The 24,599-nt window shown below is 45.4% G+C and overlaps 1 protein-coding gene and 1 long non-coding RNA gene across 11 annotated transcripts in view; one reads left to right on the top strand and one right to left on the bottom strand.

The window, feature by feature from the left end:
* Positions 1 to 24,599, bottom strand: part of LOC147102126 (septin-5-like) — a 136,181-nt gene that overhangs the window by 57,518 nt on the left and 54,064 nt on the right. For all 9 annotated transcript variants that reach the window (XM_085964355.1, XM_085964354.1, XM_085964347.1 and 6 more), the window contains 5 exons: positions 21,235 to 21,331; positions 19,590 to 19,676; positions 11,864 to 11,987; positions 9,277 to 9,411; positions 5,604 to 5,721 (listed from right to left, as the gene is read on the bottom strand). In XM_085964355.1, the coding sequence (XP_085820481.1) occupies positions 5,604 to 5,721; positions 9,277 to 9,411; positions 11,864 to 11,987; positions 19,590 to 19,676; positions 21,235 to 21,331 (561 nt within the window). The remainder of the gene's footprint in view (positions 1 to 5,603; positions 5,722 to 9,276; positions 9,412 to 11,863; positions 11,988 to 19,589; positions 19,677 to 21,234; positions 21,332 to 24,599) is intronic.
* LOC147102127 (uncharacterized) lies at positions 3,368 to 24,145 on the top strand. Of its 2 annotated transcripts, none has more exons than XR_015073211.1 (3): positions 3,368 to 3,667; positions 4,711 to 4,786; positions 23,457 to 24,145. It is a non-coding gene; the product is annotated as an uncharacterized LOC147102127 (long non-coding RNA). The 2 variants fall into 2 exon arrangements; XR_015073210.1 differs by having other exon boundaries at positions 3,383 to 3,667; positions 23,688 to 24,145.

Genomic DNA, 24,599 nt, shown 5'->3' on the forward strand with positions numbered 1-24,599 from the left:
CAGCATAAGAAACTCACCATTGAGTTTGGTGGATCCAAACCCGGACTTACTATTTCTAATATACCGTCTAAATTACCATTTTGTGCATTATCAGCAGCTTCACTTGATGAACCCTCATTATTTGCAAGTATTCCGCCTCAATGCCAACCGATAATAACGAAATCGCGGCGCTTTAATCAGGAAGACCAATCTTTTATTGCGGCTGAAATCTCTCGACTTCTAGCAGAGGATATCATTGAACCATGTTCGTCGCCCTGGCGGGCTCAAGTCGTCATTGTCAAGAACCCTCTAAAACCTCACAAACAGCGACTATGCATCGATTATTCGCAAACCATCAATCAATATACCGACTTGGACGCCTACCCATTGCCACGCATTGATGATATGGTTAATAAACTGGCCGAATACAAAGTGTTCTCAACTTACGATTTAAAAAGTGCCTATCATCAGTTACCCTTGAAGGTCTCAGATAAGCAGTACACAGCCTTTGAGGCTAATGGACGGCTGTACCAATTTCGTCGCCTCCCATTCGGGGTTACTAATGGAGTGGCTGTCTTTCAACGGGCAATGGATGGCCTGGTTAAGCAGGAAAACCTAAGGGACACTTTTCCCTATCTTGATAACATTACCATTGCAGGTCACGATCAACAGGAACACGACTCCAACCTCCAAAAATTTCGGGATGCCCTCCATCGCCGTAATTTGACCCTGAATGAATCCAAATCTGTTGAGTCGCAACCGACCATCAACATCCTTGGCTACTGCGTAGGCAATGGTATCATTAAGCCAGACCCAGAAAGACTTCGCCCGCTCCAAGAGCTCCCGTCACCTAAGAATCCAGCTTCTTTACGTCAGGCTCTCGGTCTGTTTGCATACTACGCTAAATGGATTCCTCATTTTTCGGACAAAATCCAACCCTTGCTGCATGCTAGATCATTTCCACTGGGAACAGCGGCTGTTGCAGCCTTTAACCTTCTCAAAAAACAGTTGGAGAAAGCGGCTCTTCACTCCATTGATGAGAATCTCCCTTTCGTGGTTGAATGTGATGCCTCGGAGGTGGCGATCTCGGCTACTCTGAATCAGGAAGGTCGTCCTGTAGCATTTATGTCCAGGACCTTACAAGGTGCCGAGCTACATTATCCTCCAGTTGAGAAAGAAGCCACAGCCATCATAGAGGCAGTACGGAAGTGGAACCATTTTCTAGCTCGCCAGCACTTTACATTGATCACGGACCAACGATCAGTCGCCTTCATGCTCGATAATCGAAAACGAACCAAAATTAAGAATAATAAAATACAACTTTGGAGGATGGAACTGGCCTCTTTTGGTTATACCATTCTCTATCGGCCTGGCAAGGAGAATGTGGCCCCGGACACCCTCACACGGGCATTCTGCTCCACTATGTCATCCTCCACCCTCATGGATGTCCACAATGGTTTGTGTCATCCTGGCGTTACGCGCATGCTACATTTCGTACGATCACGGAATCTCCCTTTTTCCACTGGAGATGTAAAGAAAATATGCTCAGAATGCCGGCTTTGTGCGGAATTAAAACCTCAGTTCTTCCGCCCCTCAGATGGTATACTCATACATGCAACCCAACCGATGCAACGACTTAGCATCGATTTTAAGGGCCCAGTGCCCTCTTCAACTCGGAACACATATTTGCTCACCATGATCGACGAATATTCACGTTTTCCGTTTGCCTTCCCCTGCTCCAATATGCTGGCGTCCACAGTAATCTGCTGCCTTGAGCAGGTATTTTCTCTCTGTGGCATGCCGGCTTATATTCACTCAGATCGGGGTCCATCCTTTATGTCAAGGGAACTCAAGGACTACCTCTCAGAACGGGGAATTGCTACAAGCAAAACACCATACCATCCCATCGGAAATGGGCAGGTAGAGAGGTATAACGGTATCATCTGGAATTCCGTACGTCTCGCTTTAAGATCTCGGGGCCTACCAGACCAGCAATGGGAAACAGTGCTTCCGGATGCATTGCACTCTATACGGTCCCTGCTTTCTACAGCCACAAATACTACACCTCATGAGCGGTTCTTTGGATTCCAGCGTCGCTCATCACATGGGACATCACTCCCGTCATGGCTAACTACTCCTGGACCTGTATTACTCCGAAGATACGTTCGGACGTCTAAAAATGACCCTCTTGTAGACGAGGTCGAACTAACCGATGCCAACCCCACCTATGCAAACATACGATATTCCGACGGCCGAGAATCTACCGTATCATTACGGGATCTGGCTCCCTGCCCACCAGGACCTAGTGGGACATCGGGTGATGGCATTTCACCAGGAAACTCTTGGGACCTATCGGGTACCCCTCTCCAGGATCCTGATCGGACACCAACTAGCTTGGTGCCGGTAGAACCCCGTGCTCAAGGTTGCGACCCTCCCAGTACCGCGCATGAAAGTACTGATCCGCCACAGACCAGCTCTGCACCTCCCTCTGAACAGAGGCAGTCCGACTTTGAACCTATTGGGGCTCGTACTCGAAGCCATGATCTCCCCGACCCTTCACAGGGCAATCCAGGCCACACAGACTCTGACCAATGGCCAACCGCATGTAAGCGGACCAGCGACCCTCTACGACGGGAATCCAAACGGGTGCGACTCTTCCTTGTTCGGCGGCTGCGGACCAAAAGGTAGACCACAGCCTCCTAATCCTGCAGGAGGGAAGAATGTGATAAAAATGATAACTTCCGGGAAGTTATGTCATCACTTCCTGTGAACTATGAACTATGAACTGTGTACATACCTCACTTCCTGTCATATGTCACTTCCTGTTGGACTGGTATAAATACTGGTCTGTTCAGTATTGTAAGAGGCTTCTACCAGAGGCATGGTAAAGACCTCTCTTGTGTATATAGTGTGTTTATAAGTTACTTAAAGCTTACTTTAAAGTTACTTGATGGTAAGTCTCCTTTTTCTTATATCAATCTCCACCCGCTGAAAACCCTTAGAAATCTTACGCCTGGTAAAAGCAGCGTAAGGACTGCTTTTACCAGCATAAGAGTTGAAAAAAGTTTTTAAAATATTTTTTTTTCACTCATTTATAATTTTAAAATACTTTTAAAAAAGGTAAGTTTATTTTTAGCCCTGTAAAAAACTTTAATTATTTTTTCAAAAAATTACATTTTTGTTTAAAATATTTAATTTATTGTAATTTTAACTCATTTTAAAAACGCAATGATTTTTTAAATTTATTTACTGTTTTACTGTGTATTTGGGGTGATCTCCATTCATATATTTGACAGGTCTATCTGTCAAAAGTATGAAGGGAGATTCCCTTCTCCTATTGGCTGGCCTGGCCCACGTGATCCCAGGGACGTTTGCGAACTGCCTGCGCTTCTGGGATACGTGGGCCCTGCGCATTTCAACTTTGGAGAGGCCCAGGAGCGGACCTTGGGCGCACTCAGGTAAGTTCATAGATTTTTTTCCGATAGGAGGAATCCGCACGCTGGAAGCCTCCTATCGGAAATTACGGGCCATTATACCTCCCAGATCCGATCGGAAAGCTGGATCAAGACGGCTCTACAACACTACTGCAAACTCCAACACGTTTTTCAACTGATTTAAGACTTGAATCCACCACGGGGCCTACGCGACAGTCGTAACTACGATTTACATTTAGTATCAACGGAACCTGGCAAGTATTTGAGGTTATTCTGCTTTCTAATTCCAGATATTTTATCTGCTACAAAATTAATCTGCTTTATGGCTGTGTGGCAGAGGGTACAAAACCCATCGTGGTTCTAAAAACACTGAGGCTGTGGGGGATGATGAGACGGGCCGCTGTGTGATTGGGGTTTATTTGTAGCTGATATTGACACCTGCTGGTCACCAGAGGAATGGCACCACACTGCGCAGCAGTGCTCGTGGCACGAGCTGAAGTCCTGACTGGCCAATCAATGTCTTCGTCACACCAGGGAGAATCAAAACCACCACCTTAGAGCAAAGAAGGCTAAGAGGAAATTTGATAGAGGCGTTTAAAATCATGAAGGGTTTAGATAGAGTAAATAAAGAGAAACTATTTCCAATGGCTGAAGGGTCGATAACCAGAGGCACAGATTTAAGGTGACTGGCAAAAGGACCAGAGGCGACGTGAGGAAAAACTTTTTTGCACAACGAGTGGTTAGGATTTGGAATGCACTGCCTGATAGGGTGGTGGAAACAGATTCAATAGTAGCCTTCAAAAGGGAATTGGATAAATACTTGAAGGAGAAAACATTGCAGGGATATGGGGAAGGGGCGGGAGAGTGGGACTAACTGGATCGCTCTTCGAAAGAGCCGGCACAGACTCGATGGGCCGAATGGCCGCTTTTTGTGCTGTACTATGATTCTATAAAACAGAAAGTGACCGAAATGCACAAGGTGGTCAGCATCTGAAAGAGAAAAGACGGGTTAAAGTTTGTGGTGGGACTTTTCATTAGACATGTAGTGCATTGCAGGGCAAATGCCTCGTGATTGACTGTTATGTGATCAAACATCATGGCCCAGAAATGAGTGTCCCAACGCGCGAGTAAACACCGTGTACTCACACGTGGGCCCGATGGAATTGCCGGTTTTCTGCATGCACAGCGCATGCGCGGGAAACCGGCATTTCCGATCCTCTGAACCAAGGGGTTCAGAGGTCGAACGCGTGTGCGCAGGAGTCTGCGTGTGAGCGTTGAACTTCCTTTTTTTTTCCAGGTTTGCCCGTGCGTGAAGGAAGGCCTCTACTTTTTACACATTTAAAAAACCAGACGTAAGGACTTAATTTTAAAAGGTAAGTGGTCTATTAATTAAAATTAGAATTTTTTTTCCACAGGTTTATTATTTTTAAAGACTTTACAGTAAGGTAAGTGTATTTTTAGCCCTGATTTTTTATAAAATTATTTTTTTCAAAAATTTTAATTATTGTTTAAAATAGTTATTTAAAGTTATTTATAGTTCATTTAAATAGTGTGATGTTTTAAAAAAAATTATTTCCAGTTTAAGTACTGTTTTGGGCGCCCGGAGTTTTCATGAGTTTGACAGTTCTTACTGTCAAACTCATGAATGAACTTTTGCATCCTCCGATTGGTTGCCCAGTGCTCACGTGATCCCAGCCAACACATCGCACTAAGTACGCCGCTGGATCACGCAAGCACAGCGCGCCGGGAGCTGAACCGGGCCACAGACAGGAAATCCACGCAGGCCCAGGCTTCAACTGCCGGCGCGCTATGTAAGTGTAGGTCGGGGGCTTGCACCCGCGGGAAGTCCCCGACACGAATTTCTGGGCCCATATAACCAAATGTCATGTGATCAAGCCTCCAAGAATATGTGCAGAGTTGTCAACCCTAGCTTGAACCCTCAATCTTCTGACTCAGTGAGACAGCTTCCAACTGAGCCAAGCTGACACTTCAAAACACATTTATGATATTGCTAAGTGACCAGAGTACAACTTCCCCCAGGGTTACAGAAATCTGAACAGACCAAGCCTTTCCCATTCATTCCCACTTAACAGTGGAATAAATTACCTTGAGAATCACAAGCAAAATGAGCTGCAGATGTTTGCTCCACAGCACAGTGCTTGTTGTGACTGATGTAAACAATCCAATTACCTTTGATTTCATTTTGGTAACCTCTGCAGGAGTCAGTGTGTCTGCTTTGGCAAGAAGCGGTACAATGTTCACCTTGTCATGTACAGCCTTCATAAATTCCACATCCAACGGCCGTAACCTTCAAAACCAAACAAAGCTTAATCACAAGAAAGGCTCAGGTCAGGTTATTTGTGTTTTGTAAGAGTTATTTAGACCTACGTTTGAACTAAAACCTATCACAACATTGATTAGGGTGTCCAAGCTTTTTGTCTTCATGGGTTTTAGGATTGTCCCATGGAGCCTTAAGCGCCACATATAAAGTTTACATTTATTATTATGTATATATCTCAAGCTGCTGATGCTCAGCGATTTTGGTGTGCAGTTAGGAATTTGTCAGCTAATAAAACAAAGGGGTCGATAGTAACACCCACCCCCCCCCCCCCCCCCCCCCAACGGCCGGGAGAGGGTTAAAAATAAAAAATCGGGGAACGCATCCAAACCCGCCATTTTTACGGGTAGCGTGGCGTGCGTGTGCCTGGATTTAAATCAGGCTCCCACAGTGCAGTAGCGAGCCTGATTCAAATTTAACAATTGCTGGCTGGGTTCCCCAGGACTCGGGAAGCCTGGCAGCTAAATGGAGATGGGAGAATCCGGCTGAAAACCCCCCCAACCCCCGATCTCGAGCCGCCTGCCCTGCGATCGGATGTTCTCCTCCCCACCACTACAAGCCCCGATCTTTCCCAATTGCTAAGGACCGTTCCCCGATGGTCCCCGGCTGTGGCCTCCTACCGTTGGCCTTCCTGCCTGGTAGTCGGCCAGGAAACGGAAGAAAATAATGATAGCAAGGTCCTGCTGTTAAATTCGCAGAACCTCCAAGTCCCCAGGATTCCCCACCCCCCCAGCTACCGCGCTCCCCTGCACCCTCTCTCCCCGTAAATATCGGGGCCAAAGAATCTGAAGTAATCTGGAATGAAAGTCAGACACAGACACTGAGAATTCCCTTCCTCAGTTTAGTATAAACTAGTTCCGTACATATATTAGTCAGTAACGTGTATACATCTTGCTTTTCCCTATATGACAACAGCGACTACGCTTCAACAAGTACTTCATTGGCTGTAACGAGCTTTGGGATGTCCTGAGGTTGTGAAAGGCGCTATATAAATACAAGCTCGTTCTTTTTTTTAAGAAGGATAGCTTTAATGGCCCAGAAATTCGGGTCTCCATGGGTGAGTACGCACGGGGTACTCACCCGTAAGCCCAATGGAAGTGCCGGTTTCCTGCATGCACTGCGCATGTGCGGGAAACTGGAACTTCCGTTCCCCTGAAAGAAGGGGTTCAGAAGTCGAACGCGTGCGCAGGAGAGGCTGCGCGTGCGCATCGAACTTACGTTTTTTTTTGCAGGTTTCTCCGGGAGGGTAAGTTTCCAGAAGTTAGACATATAAAAAGCAGTCGCAAGGCCTGCTTTTTACAAGGTAAGTGGTGAATTAATTAAAATTAAAACATTTTTTCCACAGGTTTATTATTTTTAAATACTTTAAAGAAAGGTAAGTTTATTTTTAGCCCCGTTAGAAAATGTAATTAATTTTTTCAAAAATTTAAATTATTGTTTAAAATAGTTATTTCATGTAATTTATAGTTTATTTTAAAATGTGATTTAAAAAAAAAATTATTTGAAGATTTAGTGATGTTTTGGGGCTTATAGTATTTATAGGTTTGACAGGTCAAACTAATGAATGAAGCATTCCCTGCTACCATTAGCTCTCCATGGCCCACGTGATCCCAGGGGACGCATCGAACTAACTGCGCTCCTGGGATACGCAAGCACTGCACGCCGGTAGTTGGAGCAGGCCCTGGATCGCAATTCCACGGGGGCCCACAGCTCAACGGCCGGCGTGCCAGGTAAGTGCAGGTCGGGGGCTTGCACCCGCGGGAAGCCCCGACCCGAATTTCTGGGCCAATATTTTCTATGATATGAGGAATATTATGAACTAGAATGAAATACTGTAACATTTATTCTATTTGTCCACATTTTCCTTGTAAAATCAATCAGCCTATTTATTTGCGATTGGGCTTGTCTAACTAGAGTATGTATCAGTCCACCTTCTGGAAGATCGGAGAAACACTCATGGGGCCAGGAGTGAGATTGGATGAGCCAATTCACACAGCGATCAGTTTCATTGTTATGACCTTCAGGTCACGCTATCATCTGACTTGATATTAGCCAGTAAATGTAAACTGCTGATTATAGGGGACACAGGACCCCCTTATAGGAGATACTGGCGATGCTGAGTCCAAGAGAATATCTAGTACAGAGCCGAAACTTGTAACAGTGCATTACTGGCAGGGAGCATCGCTCACCACCACATGTTGGAAAGTCACTGGTACTTTGCACATGACGTTCCATCCACTAATCGTGGCAAGCACACCTGTGATTGCCCAGAATGCACGGCCGGTGAGTTGGTCATGCGCATTTGGAAAAACGGCCTTAATAGTTTCATGGTCTCAGCACCTCAGAAGCCAATTTTCAAAAGCATTCATTTGCCTCAACTTGTACCTATTCTAAATTCAGTTGCTATCCTGGTAGGTGTGCCAGCTCTTTTTGTAGTTTGTTTCTTCCCATTTCTTCCTCTTCATGCTGGGGTACAGTTCCATAACACAGGTAGGACCTCAGTACTTCATTCACGCAACCATTCACAGGCAGTGAATGTCAGCTGGCTACCTGACTGGGGTAAGGGCATTGGAGCGGAGCTCGACTTCAACTATAAACACAGAACTGGAGGACTTTAATATAGAAAATGAACAAATCTGAAAGAGACTAGTGATTAGAATTTTTTTATGTTAGACAAAGCTGGTGATATGTGGAATGGACTCAGATAAAACAGTTGCTGGTACTCTGACACCTTTAAGAAACAGATGGACCTCTGTTTAGAAATGGGACTGATCAGGATACAGATAAGCTAACATTGGGAGGAACAATGAGTTCCCCATCTACTAGGACAATGGAGATGTCATATGGGACCAAGGAGGGAAAATGGGTTTGGATGTAAAATGCAGGTAGTATAAGGTCAGGTAGATATTCTCTAGCTTTGCTTGATTTGTCATGGGAGGCTGAGAGAAACGTCACAGAACTTTTCTCTGGAGACTAAATGGTTAGAGTCCACAGTAAATGCTTTTACTTCCTGCGCAAGAGCTTTACCCCCTTTAACTAAGTATGTGATACCTGACCGGGGAGTGCTCGCAGACGACACCAGAGAGTACATTTTCTGACTCCTCACCTAATGGGATTCTTGCTTGACTGGAGGGCCAGTCAGAGAATTGGGTGCAGAACTCAGCGAGCCCATTTCAGGATGCTCCTGATTTTCTGTCCATTAAAGTTCATGACAGGCAAATCAGAAGCATTCCAAATCAGCCACTCTGACCTGTGAGCCTGATTGGCACTCAGTCAAATGAGACTCCTGTCAGATGTGGACTCTCAGAAAATCTACCCCTGGGTGTCTCAAATGGGAAAGGAATCCATTCCTCATCATTAATACACCTCACCGTGCAGAGTATAACATTCTAGGTTCCCTGATTCTTAGCTTCTCAATGAGCTCTAATTGTGCAGCAAATTGCTGAGTTTCAGGAGTAACACTCACATTGGACTGGAGCTCTGAGACAGCAATATATGGTCTGCTGTTAAAACCTTTCTGCTTACCCGTGTCCAAAGGGAGAGATGAAGTAAAGGCAGCAGTGAACTCGGTTGTCCATAATGTTTTTCCTGTTCAGACCACTCTCATCACGAAAATACTGCTCAAACTGCTGGTCGATGTAATCGGCAACCAGCTTCCAGCTGAGAGAGAATGTGAACAAAATGATTCACAAGATGCTACACTGGACAACCTCACAGATAACTTGGGGGAGGAGAAGGAAAACATTAACAACTCTATACAATGGGAGAGGAGGCAATGTTAACAGCACCGTGCTTTTGAAGAGGCCTGGGGTGTCACTATTCCACTGGGGAAGGGAAATGTCAATTGATTTCATTACACAGGGATAGGACATCAATAGCACTGTACCATCGAGGATGGTGAAGGTCAATGGCTCTGGGCCATGGAGACACAGAGTAACTTGGGGGATGGTGGGACATCAATAGCACTGTACCATCGAGGATGGTGAAGGTCAATGGCTCTGGGCCATGGTGACACAGAGTAACTTGAGGGATGGTGGGACATCAATAGCACTGTACCATCGAGGATGGTGAAGGTCAATGGCTCTGGGCCATGGTGACACAGAGTAACTTGGGGGATGGTGGGACATCAATAGCACTGTACCATCGAGGATGGTGAAGGTCAATGGCTCTGGGCCATGGTGACACAGAGTAACTTGAGGGATGGTGGGACATCAATAGCACAGTACCATCGAGGATGGTGAAGGTCAATGGCTCTGGGCCATGGTGACACAGAGTAACTTGGGGGATGGTAGGACATCAATAGCACTGTACCATCGAGGATGGTGAAGGTCAATGGCTCTGGGCCATGGTGACACAGAGTAACTTGGGGGATGGTGGGACATCAATAACACTGTACCATCGAGGATGGTGAAGGTCAATGGCTCTGGGCCATGGTGACAGAGTAACTTGGGGGATGGTGGGACATCAATAGCACTGTACCATCGAGGATGGTGAAGGTCAATGGCTCTGGGCCATGGTGACACAGAGTAACTTGGGGGATGGTAGGACATCAATAGCACTGTACCATCGAGGGAGGAGTAACGTTAATAACACAAACAAGGAAGGCATGCATTAATAACATAACTTTTTGAGGGGCTAGAGATGAATCCATTTCATGTGAGGGGATGAGGCAGTAATAGGAATGTGAACAATACTATACCACAGCAGGATAGGACAAGTGACAGGTATATTACAGAGGTAGGGGTAATGACAGTAATGATAATCTACCATGGTGTGAAGGGACACCATTCGATAAGGGAGGGGATCAGTAACACTACAATGGGGAAGTGACGGTAACAAAAACTCACTTCCAATGGCATATTATCTCTGAATGTTTATCCATTATTCAAGTGGATGAACGCAGATTTTAATCTCATACATCATCATCTAGTTCCCAATACACACCTAACTTGCCAGCCAACCTCCTTCTCAGCATTTGTTCTCCAATATGTTTCTGTGTTCCTCTTTTTGCCCAATTTGCACCAAGTTCCCCTCCTAGCCATTTGTGTGATTCAGTTTCCTCCTGCTCTGTGAGAAAGTCAGGGCACACTGCCAACTTCCCTTGTTTGATCTGCACTCAATACAGACTTGGCTTCTCTATGCTCTGCCACAGGCCACTATCCCTACTTATACAGGCAGAAATAAAATAAGTCCCATCTTCTCATTATTGAGTTGTAGCCACACTGACAAAATGCCCAGGATTCTCTGATGGGTTAATGGCCCCGATTTAATTCTCAATATTTTCTTAATCCTTTTCATTACTTAATACCATACCAGCTGAAACATTGAGCAAACCCACAATATGAGGACAGGATGTCTACTCCTGGCTTCAGGAGATAGGCAGGGAACTTTCTCAAAAGCCTCTTGAATCTTAAGAGAGATACGCACGGTGCGAGAGAGGTGGGTCACCCACAGTTCCTTTGACAGAATGGGCTAGATTGGGAACTCACTAGATGGGGCACGGAGGGGCAACACTTGCACACCACTGTGGAGCAGAGTGCACTGCACTGCCACATCATCTAACTGCAATCGTTATTCATTTATTTTGTGGGCTGGTTGGGGGTGGGAGGAGAGGGGGAGTGGGGAATGTTGGGTCAACTTACTCCCCCCTCTCCTGAAGGTACAGGTTCCTGCTGGGGCACAGTTCCAGAGGTGGTGGTAATCCTACAGTGCCTCAACTATGTAACCATTTTTCATGTGTGAGTATAGGCAGCGAGTCCCTGCAGGTTATACCAACATGGGAGGCATCACAGTGACGCTGATCTGATTCTCACCCAGTGTCCACAGGCGTGCACTTTGTACCAGAGAGATAGCGATCAGGTTTTCTCCTCCCTAACCCAGGGCACTGAGGCCAACTGCAGCACCCCTTGATCTGTCCCAGCTGAAGATCAGCTAAGTCAGCACAGAACAGGAATCGAACCTGGACCTTCAAGTTTGTACAGTCAGCACTGCACCAGGCTGTGGCTTTACCCACTGGGGAGCTTGCAGTCTTTGAACGCTCAAGTCAGTGTTTGTTCCATCTAGCCTTAAATTATTCTATTAAAGCTTATATCTTATGGCCGGTTCCATGTACCATTCTTGGTTATTGACAGCATCACCAAATCCCGGTGTGTCCACAATTGTGAGCCGAAGTCGAACTCCCTTCTCCTCAATTTCCACTGAATGTTTGGTGATATCAACAGTCTGGGTGATCCTCTCTGGATAGAAAATGAAGTCTGGGTTAGTGCAGCAGTTAAACCTTGTAAAATTCAACGATGAGGACAATACTTAATCCATAGAATGTAATGTCCTTATTTTATGAATAAAGACCTTTGTTTGATTTGAAGTGAAGTCACTTAATTCCGTTTCAGACATATTTAAATAAAACGTCGACACATTGAGACTGGGGTCCGAATCCAGTCCGGACTGAGACTGGGGTCCGAATCCAGTCCGGACTGAGACTGGGGTCCGAATCCAGTCCGGACTGAGGAGATTAAAGTTTCTTCCTTCTGTTGGCTGTACACCCCCACATGAAGTGAGCTTGGGAAGTCTCAATCCAATTCTTTAATGAATGGGCCAGTGCACAAAACTGGCACTAATTCAACATGATACTGGCAATCTTAGTCAGAGCCCACAGGATAGCTGCTGTGGGGAATGGAGATAGAACGATTGGTGCGATAGCGGGGGCTCTTCTGAGTTTGGGACTGAGATGTGTTATTGGGCAGAGTGGACGCAGCTTTATTCTGCATCTATCGTATTATAACCTATCTGAGAGAGATTGATGCTGACACTGTGAGCTCCAAATGTGCTCATTTCCCTGACGATTATTCCTCATCTTGATGAGCAGAAAATTAATCAACAAGTCCTTTACAAAATACGGTGCTCCTATTTCAGACTGTAAGAACAAATAATATTCAACGTCATGGTTCAATGGTTCCAGTCCATTCGTTACATGAAGTGCCAACTGGACAGAAATGCCAGATGACACTGCTTTGAATTTTATTGTCTCATCATGCAGGATTAGGGGAACAGCGTCCACTGTCAGCACACTAACTGAGTATCACTGACACAGGAGGGGGTGGCCCTGGGAGTCCTCAACATTGACTCCAGACCCCATGACGTCTCATGGCTTCAGGTCAAGCATGGGCAAGGAAACCTCCTGCTGATTACCACCTACCGCCCTCCATCAGCTGGTGAATCGGTACTCCTCCATGTTGAACACCACTTGGAAGAAGCACTGAGAGTAGCAAGGGCACAGAATGTACTCTGGGTGGGGGACTTCAATGTCCATCACCAAGAGTGGCTCGGTAGCACCGCTACTGACCGAGCTGTCCGAGTCCTGAAGGACATAACTGCCAGTCTGGGCCTGCGACAGGTGGTGAGTGAACCAACACGAGGGAAAAACCTACTTGACCTCGTCCTCACCAATCTACCTGTCGCAGATGCAGCTGTCCATGACAACAGTTACCACCGCACAGTCCTTGTGGAGACGAAGTCCTGTCTTCACACTGAGGACACCCTCCATTGTGTTGTATGGCACTACCACCATGCTAAATGGGATAGATTCAGAACAGATCTAGCAGCTCAAAACTGGCATCCATGAGGCGCTGTGGGCCATCAGCAGCAGCAGAATTGTATTCCACTAAAATTTCTAACCCCGGTATCTCTCACTCTACCATTACCATCAAGCCTGGGTCATTGAGGAGTGTAGAAGACCATGCCAGGAGCAGCACCAGGCGTACCTAAAAATTAGGTGCCAACCTGGGGATGCTGCAACACAGGACTACACGCTAAACAGCGGAAGCAATGTGCTGTAGACAGAGCTAAGCGATTCCACAACCAATGGATCAGATCAGCGCTCTGCAGTCCTGCCACATCCAGTCGTGAATGGTGGTGGAAATTAAACAACTAACATCCCTATCCTCAATGATGGCGGTGCCCAGCACATGAGTGCAAAAGATAAGGCTGAAGCATTTGAAACCATCTTCAGCCAGAAGTGCCAAGACGATGATCCATCTCGGCCTCCTCCTGAGGTCCCCACCATCACAGAAGCCAGTCTTCAGCCAATTCGATTCACTCCACGTGATATCAAGAAATGGCTGAGCACACTGGATACAGCAAAGACTGTGGGCCCCGACAACATCCGGCGGTCGTGCTGAAGACTTGTGCTCCAGAACTAGCTACGCTTCTAGAAAAGCTGCCCCAGTACAGCTACAACATTGGCATCCACCCAACAACGTAGAAAGCTGCCCAGGTATGTCCTGTCCACAAAAAGCAGGACAAATCCAATCCAGCCAATTACTGCCCCATCAGTCTACTCTCAATCATCAGTAAAGTGATGGAAGGTGTCATTAACAGTGCTATCAAGCGACACTTACTCACCAATAAACTGTTCACCGATGCCCAGTTTGGATTCTGCCAGGACCACTCGGCTCCAGATCTCCAGATCTCATTACAGCCTTAGTCCAAACATGGACAAAAGAGCTGAATTCCAGAGGTGAGATGAGAGTGACTGCCCTTGACATCAAGGCAGCATTTGACCGCGTGTGGCATCAAGGAGCCCTAGTAAAATTGAAGTCAATGGGAATCAGGGGGAAAACTCTCCATTGGCTGGAGTCATACCTAGCACAAAGGAAGATGGTTGTGGTTGTTGGAGGCCAATCATCACAGCCCCAGGACTTCGCTGCAGGAGTTCTTCAGGGCAGTGTCATAGAGTCATAGAGTAATACAGCACGGATAGAGGCCCTTCGGCCCATCGTGTCCGCGCCGGCCATCAAGCCCTGCCTAATCTAATCCCATATTCCAGCATTTGGCCCGTAGCCTTGTATGCTATGGCATTTCAAGTGCACATCCAAATGCTTCTTAAATGTTGTGAGGGTTTCTGCCTCCACAACCCTTTCAGGCAGTGAGTTCCAGACTCCAACCACCCTCTGGGTGAAAAAGTTCTTTCTCAAATCCCCTCTAAACCTCCCGCCCTTTACCTTGAATCTATGCCCCCTAGTTATTGACCCCTCTACTAAGGGAAAAAGCTCCTCAGCATCCATCCTATCTATGCCCCTCATAATTTTGTACACCTCAATCATGTCCCCCCTCAGCCTCCTCTGCTCCAAGGAAAACAAACCCAATCTGCCCAGTCTCTCTTCATAGCTGAAGTGCTCCAGCCCTGGTAACATCCTGGTGAACCTCCTCTGCACCCTCTCTAATGCGATCACATCCTTCCTGTAGTGTGGCGACCAGAACTGCACACAGTATTCCAGCTGTGGCCTAACCAGTGTTTTATACAGCTCCATCATAACCTCCTTGCTCTTATATTCAATGCCTCGGCTAATGAAGGCAAGTATCCCATATGCCTTTTTTACCACCTTATCCACCTGTTCCGCCGCCTTCAGGGATCTGTGTACTTGCACGCCCAGATCCCTCTGACCCTCCGTCTTGCCTAGGGTCTTTCCATTCATTGTGTATTCCTTTGCCTTGTTAGTCCCCGCAAAGTGCATCACCTCGCACTTTTCCGGGTTAAATTCCATTTGCCACTGTTCCGCCCATCTGACCAACCCATCTATATCGTCCTGCAGACTGAGGCTACCCTCCTCGCTATTTACCACCCTACCAATTTTTGTATCATCCGCGAACTTACTGATCATACCCTTTACATTCATATCCAAGTCATTAATGTAGACCACAAACAGCAAGGGACCCAGCACCGATCCCTGTGGTACCCCACTGGCCACAGGCTTCCAGTCACAAAAACAACCTTCGACCATCACCCTCTGCCCTCTGCCACTAAGCCAGTTTTGTATCCAATGTGCCAAGGCACCCTGGATTCCATGGGCTCTTACCTTCTTGACCAGTCTCCTGTGCGGGACTTTATCGAAGGCCTTACTGAAATCCATGTATACCACATCCACTGCGTTACCCTCATCCACACACCTAGTCACCCCCTCAAAAAATTCAATCAAATTAGTCAGACATGATCTTCCTTTGACAAAGCCATGTTGACTATCCCTGATTAATCCTTGCCTCTCCAAGTGGAGACAAATTTTGTCCCTCAGGATTTTTTCCAATAATTTTCCTACCACTGATGTTAGGCTCACTGGCCTGTAGTTCCCCGGTTTTTCCCTACTCCCCTTCTTGAATAATGGTACTACATTAGCGGTTCTCCAGTCCTCTGGCACATCCCCTGTGGCCAGAGAGGTCCTGAATATATGTGTTAGAGCCCCCGCAATCTCCTCCTTTGCCTCACACAGCAGCCTGGGATACATTTCATCCGGGCCTGGGGATTTATCCATTTTTAGGCCAGCTAAAACCGCCAATACCTCCTCCCTCTCGATGTTAATATGTTCGAGCATATCACAGTCCCCCCGCCCTATTTCTATGTCTACATCGTCCTTCTCCATAGTGAAAACAGATGCAAAAAATTCATTTAGAACCCCTCCTACATCTTCCGGCTCCACACACAGATTGCCACTTTTGTCCCTAATGGGCCCTATTTTTTCCCTAGTTATCCTCTTACCCTTAATATACTTATAAAACATCTTCGGATTTTCCTTTATTTTGCTCGCCAGTGTTATTTCATGGCCCCTCCTTGATCTCCTAATTTCTTTTTTACGTATCCCCCTGCACTTTTTGTGCTCCTCTAGGGCTTCCTCCGTCTTTAGCCTTTTGTATCTACCTAGGCTGAACCATCTTCAGCTGCTTCATCAATGACCTTCCCTCCATCATAAGATCAGATGTAGGGATGTTCACTGACGACTGCACAGTGTTCAGTTCCATTCGCAACTCCTCAGATAATGAAGCAGTCCATGCCTGCATGCAGAAAGACCAGGACGACATTCTGGCTTGGGCTGATAAGTGGAAACTAACATTCGCGCCACACAAGTGCCAGGCAATGACTATCTCCAACAAATGAGAGTCTAACCACTGCCCCTTAACATTCAAAGGAATTACCATCGCCGAATACCCCACCATCAACATCCTGGGGGGTCACCATTGACCAGAAACTTAACTGGACCAGCCACATAAATACTGTGGCAACAAGAGCAGGTCAGAGGCTGGGTATTCTGCGGCGAGTGTCTCACCTCCTGACTCCCCAAAGCCTTTCCACCATCTAAAAGGCACAAGTCAGGTGGAATACTCTCCACTTGCCTGGATGAGTGCAGCTCCAACAACACTCAAGAAGCTCGACGCCGTCCAGAACAAAGCAGCCCACTTGATTGGCACCCCATCCACCACCTTAATCATTCACTCACTCCACCACCAGTGTACCGTGGCTGCAGTGTGTACCATCTACAAGATGCACTGCAGCAACTCACAAAGGTTTCTTCGACAGCACCTCCCAAACCCGCGACCTCTTCCACCTAGAAGGGCAAAGGCAGCAGGCACATGGGAACAGCACTGCCTCCAAGTTGCTCCCCAAGTCCTGACTTGGAAGGATATCGCCGATCTTTCATCATCGCTGGGTTAAAATCCTGGAACTCCCTCCCTAATAGCACTATGGGAGTACCTTCACCGCACGGACTGCAGCGGTTCAAGAAGGTGGCTCACCACCTAACAGGTGGCTAACATAAAGGGGAATTCAAGAGTCTTCTGTAGGCATATAAATAATAAACGGGTAGTAAGAGGAAACATAGAAGATAGGAGCAGGAGTAGGCCATTCGGCCGGTTAGGGACCAAAAAGGAGACCTACACATGGAGGCAGAGGGCATAGCTGAGGTACTAAATGAGTACTTTGCATCGGTCTTCACCAAGGAAGAAGATGCTGTCAAAGTCATAGTGAAAGAGGAGGTAGTTGAGATACTGGATCAGATAAAAATTGATAAAGAGAAGGTACGAGAAAGGCTGTCTGTACTTAAAGTTGATAAGTCACCAGGATCGGATGGGATGCATCCTAGGATACTAAGGGAAGTTAAGGAGGAAATCACGGAGGTACTGGCCATAATCTTCCAATCCTCCATAGATACGGGGGTGGTGCCAGAGGACTGGAGAATTGCAAATGTTACACCCTTGTTCAAAAAAGGGTGTAAGGATAAACCCAGCAACTACAGGCCAGTCAATTTAACCTCAGTAGTGGGGAAGCGTTTAGAAATGGTAATCAGGGACAAAGTTAACAGTCACTTGGACAAGTGTGGATTAATTAAGAGAAGCCAGCATGGATTTGTTAAAGGCAAATCGTGTTTAACTAACTTGATCGAGTTTTTTGATGAGGTAACAGAGAGGGTTGATGAGGGTAATGCGGTTAACGTGGTGTACATGGACTTCCAAAAGGTGTTTGATAAAGTGCCACATAATAGGCTTGCCAGCAAAGTTGAAGCCCATGGAATAAAAGGGACAGTGGCAGCATGGATACGAAATTGGGTAGGTGACAGGAAACAGAGAGTAGTGGTGAATGATTATGACTGGAAGAAGGTATACAGTGGTGTTCCCCAGGGGTCGGTACTAGGACCACTGCTTTTCTTGATATATATTAATGACTTAGACTTGAGTGTACAGGATACAATTTCAAAATTTGAAGATGACACAAAACTTGGAAGTATAGTGAACAGTGAGGAGGATAATGATAGACTTCGGGAAGAGATAGACAAGCTGGTGAAATGGGCAGACACGTGGCAGATGAAATTTAACGCAGAAAAGTGCGAAGTGATACATTTTGGTAGGAAGAACGAGGAGAGGCAATATAAACTAAAGGGTACAATCCTAAAGGGGGTGCATGAACAGAGAGACCTGGGGGTATATGTACACAAATCATTCAAGGTGGCAGGGCAGGTTGAGAAAGCGGTTAAAAAGCATACGGGATCTTGGGCTTCATAAATAGAGGCACAGAATACAAAAGCAAGGAAGTTATGGTGAACCTTTATAAAACTCTGGTTCGATCTCAATTGCAGCATTGTGTCCAATTCTGGACAACGCACTTTAGGAAGGATGTGAAGGCCTTAGAGAGGGTGAAGAAAAGATTTATGAGAATGATTCCAGGGATGAGGGACTTCAGTTAACGTTGATAGACTGGAGAAGCTGGGGTTGTTCTCCTGGAGCAGAGTAGGTTGAGAGAAGATTTGATAGAGGGGTTCAAAATCATGAGGGATCTAGACAGAGTAGATAGAGGGAAACTGATCCCATTGGCAGAAGGGTCGAGAAGCAGAGGACACAGATTTAAGGTGATTGGCAAAAGAACCGAAGGCGACGTAAGAAAAAACTTTTTACACAGCGAGTGGTTAAGATCTGTCTGAAAGGGTGGTGGAGGCAGACTCAATTGTGGCTTTCAAAAGGGAATTGGATAAGTACCTGAAGGAAAAACATTTGCAGGGCTACGGGGAAATGACGGGGGAGTGGGACTAGCTGAAGTGCACTTGCAGAGAGCCGGCACGGGCTTGACGGGCCGAATGGCCTCCTTCTGTGCTGTAACCATTCTATGATTCTATGACCACCAATAGAGGGCAATTAGGGATGGGCAATAAATGCTGGCCTTACCAACAATGGCCACATCCCAGGAACGAATAAAAAAAAATCCTCTTAGAAACTGGACCTGCCTGAGTGCCAGTTGTCCACAGTGTGAAGGACAGGGAACAGGAGGTTGGTGCTATTTTACCACAACCAGTAGTGGTACTGTTCCCAAAAAATATTACCCTAAGAGTTTGATTGAGAGATAACAGAGATCTATAACATTTCCTGTTTCCAATATTTAACAGCAATGATATTTTCTAAAGCAGCTGATCTTACTAAATGCTGACTCTCCCATTCCCATTGCTGTCGGAATACTGGAGTTCAATCAGACTAGTTCAACAAAGCAATAGTACAAACAGATTGTCCTGATGTAGCCTGAATCTGACCTTCTGTATTGAGGAACTTCTTCTCCTTGTACAGGTCTGTGAGGAAAAGGCTGTTGACCAGGGTCGATTTCCCAAGGCCCGATTCTCCTGAAAGGAAGCAAAAATACAAATGGGTCAGATTTGAGCTGATAAACATTTTGGACTAATCTTACAGCTCTAAGCTAGCTTACTTTGGATAACACTTTTGGATCTGGTTTAGGGCCTGTTATACAGGTCTGGTTTATTAGGGCCTATTATACAGGTCCGGTTTATTAGGGCCTATTATACAGGTCCGATTTATTAGGGCCTATTATACAGGTCCAGTTTATTAGGGCCTATTATACAGGTTCGGTTTATTAGGGCCTATTATACAGGTCCGGTTTATTAGGGCCTATTATACAGGTCCGGTTTATTAGGGCCTATTATACAGGTCCGATTTATTAGGGCCTATTATACAGGTCCGGTTTATTAGGGCCTATTATACAGGTCCAGTTTATTAGGGCCTATTATACAGGTTCGGTTTATTAGGGCCTATTATACAGGTCCGGTTTATTAGGAATTATTATACAGGTCTGGTTTATTAGGGCCTATTATACAGGTCCGGTTTATTAGGGCCTATTATACAGGTCCGGTTTATTAGGGCTTATTATACAGATCCGGTTTATTAGGGCCTATTATGCATGTCTGGTTTATTTAGGATCTTTCATATATGTCTGGTTTATTTCGGGCCTATTATGCATGTCTGGCTTATTTAGGACTAGGCATACAGGTCCAAACAAGATTATTCAGGACTTATTGTATAACTCTAGTCTGGTTTATTTAGCACTAGGGCATACTGCCTACGATGCCTTATTAATTGAATTTGAAACAGCTGAAACTTGGCTAAAAGAGACAGTTTCACATGTACAGTTGTTTGAAAACTGTGATGTGTGACTTTATTTTCTGTCTGCTGAACCCTCCCTATGGTTGGGAAGGTTTGTGTGCCCAGTGATTGGGAAGCTGCGTTGTTGCCTTGTATGGCTGGGATGAATTACTCAACCTGCCCATAGCCAGAATAAACTGGTAGTCGTGCTATGGGAGGCAGCATTTACATTGTTGCAACAGCCTCTGGGGTGCTGAGGGGAACCACCACTGCAGGTAGCTCTCAGTGTCTCGAAAGGTGGTACTGCTCGCTCATGGTATTGGGCCAGCTGTTGATGACAGTGCTGTACATGGTCTCAGTACACTGTCACATATGTGCACTGTAACAGCGCCAGTCATTACCAGATAGACATGTCTGAAATTACCATGATGGGGTGTCTGGTATTACCAGAGCAGAGTGCCTGGTCTTATTAGAGATTGGGACCTGGTATTGCCAAAGTGGGATATGTGGTATTGCCAGAGCGGGGTGCCTGGTTTTACCAGATTGGTGTGTCTGGTATTATCAGAGCGGGGTGCCTGTTTTTATCAGAGTGGAGTGTTTGGTATTGTCAGAGCGGGGTTTTACCAGATTAGTGCGGCTGGTATCAGAGCAGAATGTGTGGTTTTATCAGATAAGTAGGATATGTGGTATTGCCAGAGCAGGGGCCTGGTATTACCATGGTATTACTGGCATTATTGGACCGTATTGGACTGAGGTCTACTGTTATGGTAATAAACAAAATCCTACGGTAACAAACTGTTTTACCTGCCACCAGTAGCGTGAAATCAAACCCTTTCTTGACTGACTTGCGATGAACCTGGCTGGGTAATGTTGCAAACCCGACATACTCTTTCTCCTGGTCCTGTGGAATTAAATATGGAGGCATCATTCACCAATTCATATGTTACTGAAAATCATAGACATCAGTCACATCCTTTGAAATTCCTAGATGTGCTCTCCATCTTCCATTTCTCCCTTACTTTACAGTGTTCATGGTTCTCCTTTTTCCACCATCTCATTTTCTTTGCTTCCCATTCCATGTGCTGCTCCTTCAACCCTCTTCTCTTTATCAATTTCATAATTTTCACCTTCCCCACCACTCTTTAGGATCTCAAGCCTTTCCATGAATCTTTCCTTTAACTTTCTTTTGAACCATCCTCTTTCTGCTCTTTTTCCGCTCTCCTTGCTTACTTTTTGGATTCTTTCTTTCAATATGGTTTATTTCCCCTCCTCCATTCTGCATTTCCCTTTTCATACTGTTCACATTCATTTCCACACACTTCCCTTTCCATACATTACACATCCCTTTCTACTTTATCCATTCAAAAAATCTACCTGATCCTTCTGCACACTCGCCTTCCTCCGTTCTTCTTTGGATCACTTCTTCCCTTTCTTCACTCTATGCTTACTTTCCACCCTTCCCCTTTCTGCCTTTTTCTTTCCTGCACACTATGTAACTTGCTATTTTTCTTTTCTACGTTCTCCACACACTTGAATTGATCCAAAACTCTGCTGCCTGTGTCCTAACTCACACCGAGTCCCGTTCACCCACTGCCCCTGTGCTCGCTGACTTACATTAGGTCCGGTCCGGCAAAGCCTCGATTTAAAAATTCTCATCCTGGTTTTTAAATCCCTCCATGGCCTCACCCCTCCCTATCTGTAATCTCCTCCAGCCCTACAACCCTCCGAGATCTCGGCGCTCCTCCAATTCTGCCCTCTTGCGCATTCCCAATTTTAATCACTCCACCATTGGCGGCCGTGCTTTTAGATACCTGGGACCTAAACTCTGGAATTTCCTCCCCAAGCCTCTCCACCTCTCTCTCTCCTCCTTTAAGATGCTCCTCTTTAACCAAGTTTTTGGTCCCCTGTCCTAATATCTCCTTATGTGACTCAGTGTCACATTTTGTCTGATAATGTTCCTGTGAAGTGCCTTGGGACATTTTACATCATTAAAAGTTCTATATGAATGCAAGTTATTGTAGCCATAAAATTTCTTTTTCTTCTTTTTATATTCTTTCTGTGACCTTTCCTTTCTGTATAGTTTGTTTTTCACTCTTCCTTTTAATGTAATTTTTACACATTTTTGTTCCCTCATTGCTCATTGTTGGATCCACCAAGTCACATATCTCCTCCACTGAGGGCAAAGGAAAAGGCTTGCATTTATATAGCGCCTTTCATGACCACCGGCTGTCCCAGAGCACTTTACAGCCAATGAAGTACTTTTGAAGTGGAGTCACTGTTGTAATGTGGAAAACGCAGCAGCCAATTTATGCACAGCAAGCTCCCACAAACAGCAATGTGATAATGACCAGATCATCTGTTTTTGTTATGTTGGTTGAGGGATAAATATTGGCTAGGACACTGGGGATAACTCCCCTGCTCTTCTTCAAAATAGTGCCATGGGATCTTTTATGTCCATCTGAGAGAGCAGACGGGGCCGCGGTTTAACGTCTCATCCGAAAGACGGCACCTCCGACAGTGCAGCACTCCAGGTGGTTGGTCCAACCTGTTCTTCAATGGATTTATACTGGCAGCCAGGAAAGTGCATAGAGAAGGTCTGGTGAAAATGCTGTACCCTCCCACTCCCCAGTATCGAATATTGATGCTTCTGCTTCTAATCGCTCCCTTTCGGTACTCTTTCCACAAAGCTTAAGGAAGCAACACTGGCATGTTATAAAGTACTGGTGAAACCACAGACTGTGACCATAGTTACACAGAGATGGAGGCACAGGAAAAGCTCCAGAAAGGATAGCATGAACAGTATTGTAGGTTTAAAATAAATGAGCTATGAAGAGAGACTAAGAGAGCTAATCCTGTTTTGGTTATTTAAAAAAATTAACATAATTATCATTAGTCATAAATCCAACACAAATAACATTCTGTATTACTATATACAAATATACCATATAATTATAATCAGTTTAGGTACAGAACATGATGCATTAAGGGCATAATCTGCTTTTGCATTCTTCTACATTTCAATGTAGGTTTACAAATGGCATGGGAAAGAGACCAACAATAATTAAGGACTAAGTGACAGCCTAAATCACTGTGAAAATATGTTCATAGGTCAGACAAGGACCCAAGTCCACAATGCAGGTATATACTTCTTCTACAGTAGCATTATGGAGCAGGACGGTCTTTATTGTATTCAGTATGTTTTATTTTTAAGTTTATTAAGGTGAGGGTTTGTAGTGTTGGAACTCTTCTCATTTCAGGCACCCAGTGGCAGCATCAAGAACCCCCCAGGTTGGGTATAGCAGAGTGAAGCTTAATCTACTCTTCCCCAACAACATTTCACAGCTCCCACCCTCAGAACAGCATGCCGTACTGCACCAGTGCAACATTTTTTCCATTCCCCACACCAGCACTGTAAGTGAGATTTCCAGCTCGAGCCTATGCAACCCAAGATCTGAATTGGCACGATTCAAACTCACTCTGCACAGTCCTCTTACAGCCAGCAGACAGAGGGACGTTCATCAGTTTGGGCTGCACCTGAACCCAGGTCCCAGATGTGAAAGGTCAGTGTCTAATCCACTGCACCTTCAGAAGGATGAAGGTCATCTAGCTTCCTGCTCATGGGACTGCTTCTCAAACAAATCCCAAGTATTGTTATATCACAGTCTTTGAGCTTTGGTTATACAAAGAATAGTGAATAAAAATCGTTTACACAATAGTTTAAAATGTAGATGTATTTTTTCAATTATGCTTGATGTTTCACAAAATAATACTCAAACTGGCAAAAAAAGAAAGTTCTGAAAATGTAGTGATATTAATGTGACATTTCCCCATAACTGATAAATCTATAATCTTAAAGTAACCAGATAACACAATACACTACTCATTTTAATTATTATTAAAGGTATGACCCTACGCACAATTCTTACCATTACCACACCAAAACTACTTTCAAAGTATTTTATAATAAGCCACAGCAACACTTTTCTTGACAGGTAGTAGCAGTTTGTTCTCTCAGATATTTAAAATAATCTCAGATCACATCTCCCAGGTGTTTGCAAATAATCCCCAAGGAAAGTCCATTGACTAATCATGTGATATTGAATTTTCCACCGCACTCAATAACCAGCAGCCACATACCATCCAGCTCTTGTCATTTGCATTCCAATAGC

Source organism: Somniosus microcephalus, chromosome 22, assembly GCF_052327205.1.
Source record: "Somniosus microcephalus isolate GS21.2 chromosome 22, FLI_Smic_1.0, whole genome shotgun sequence".
Lineage (NCBI taxonomy): Eukaryota > Metazoa > Chordata > Chondrichthyes > Squaliformes > Somniosidae > Somniosus > Somniosus microcephalus.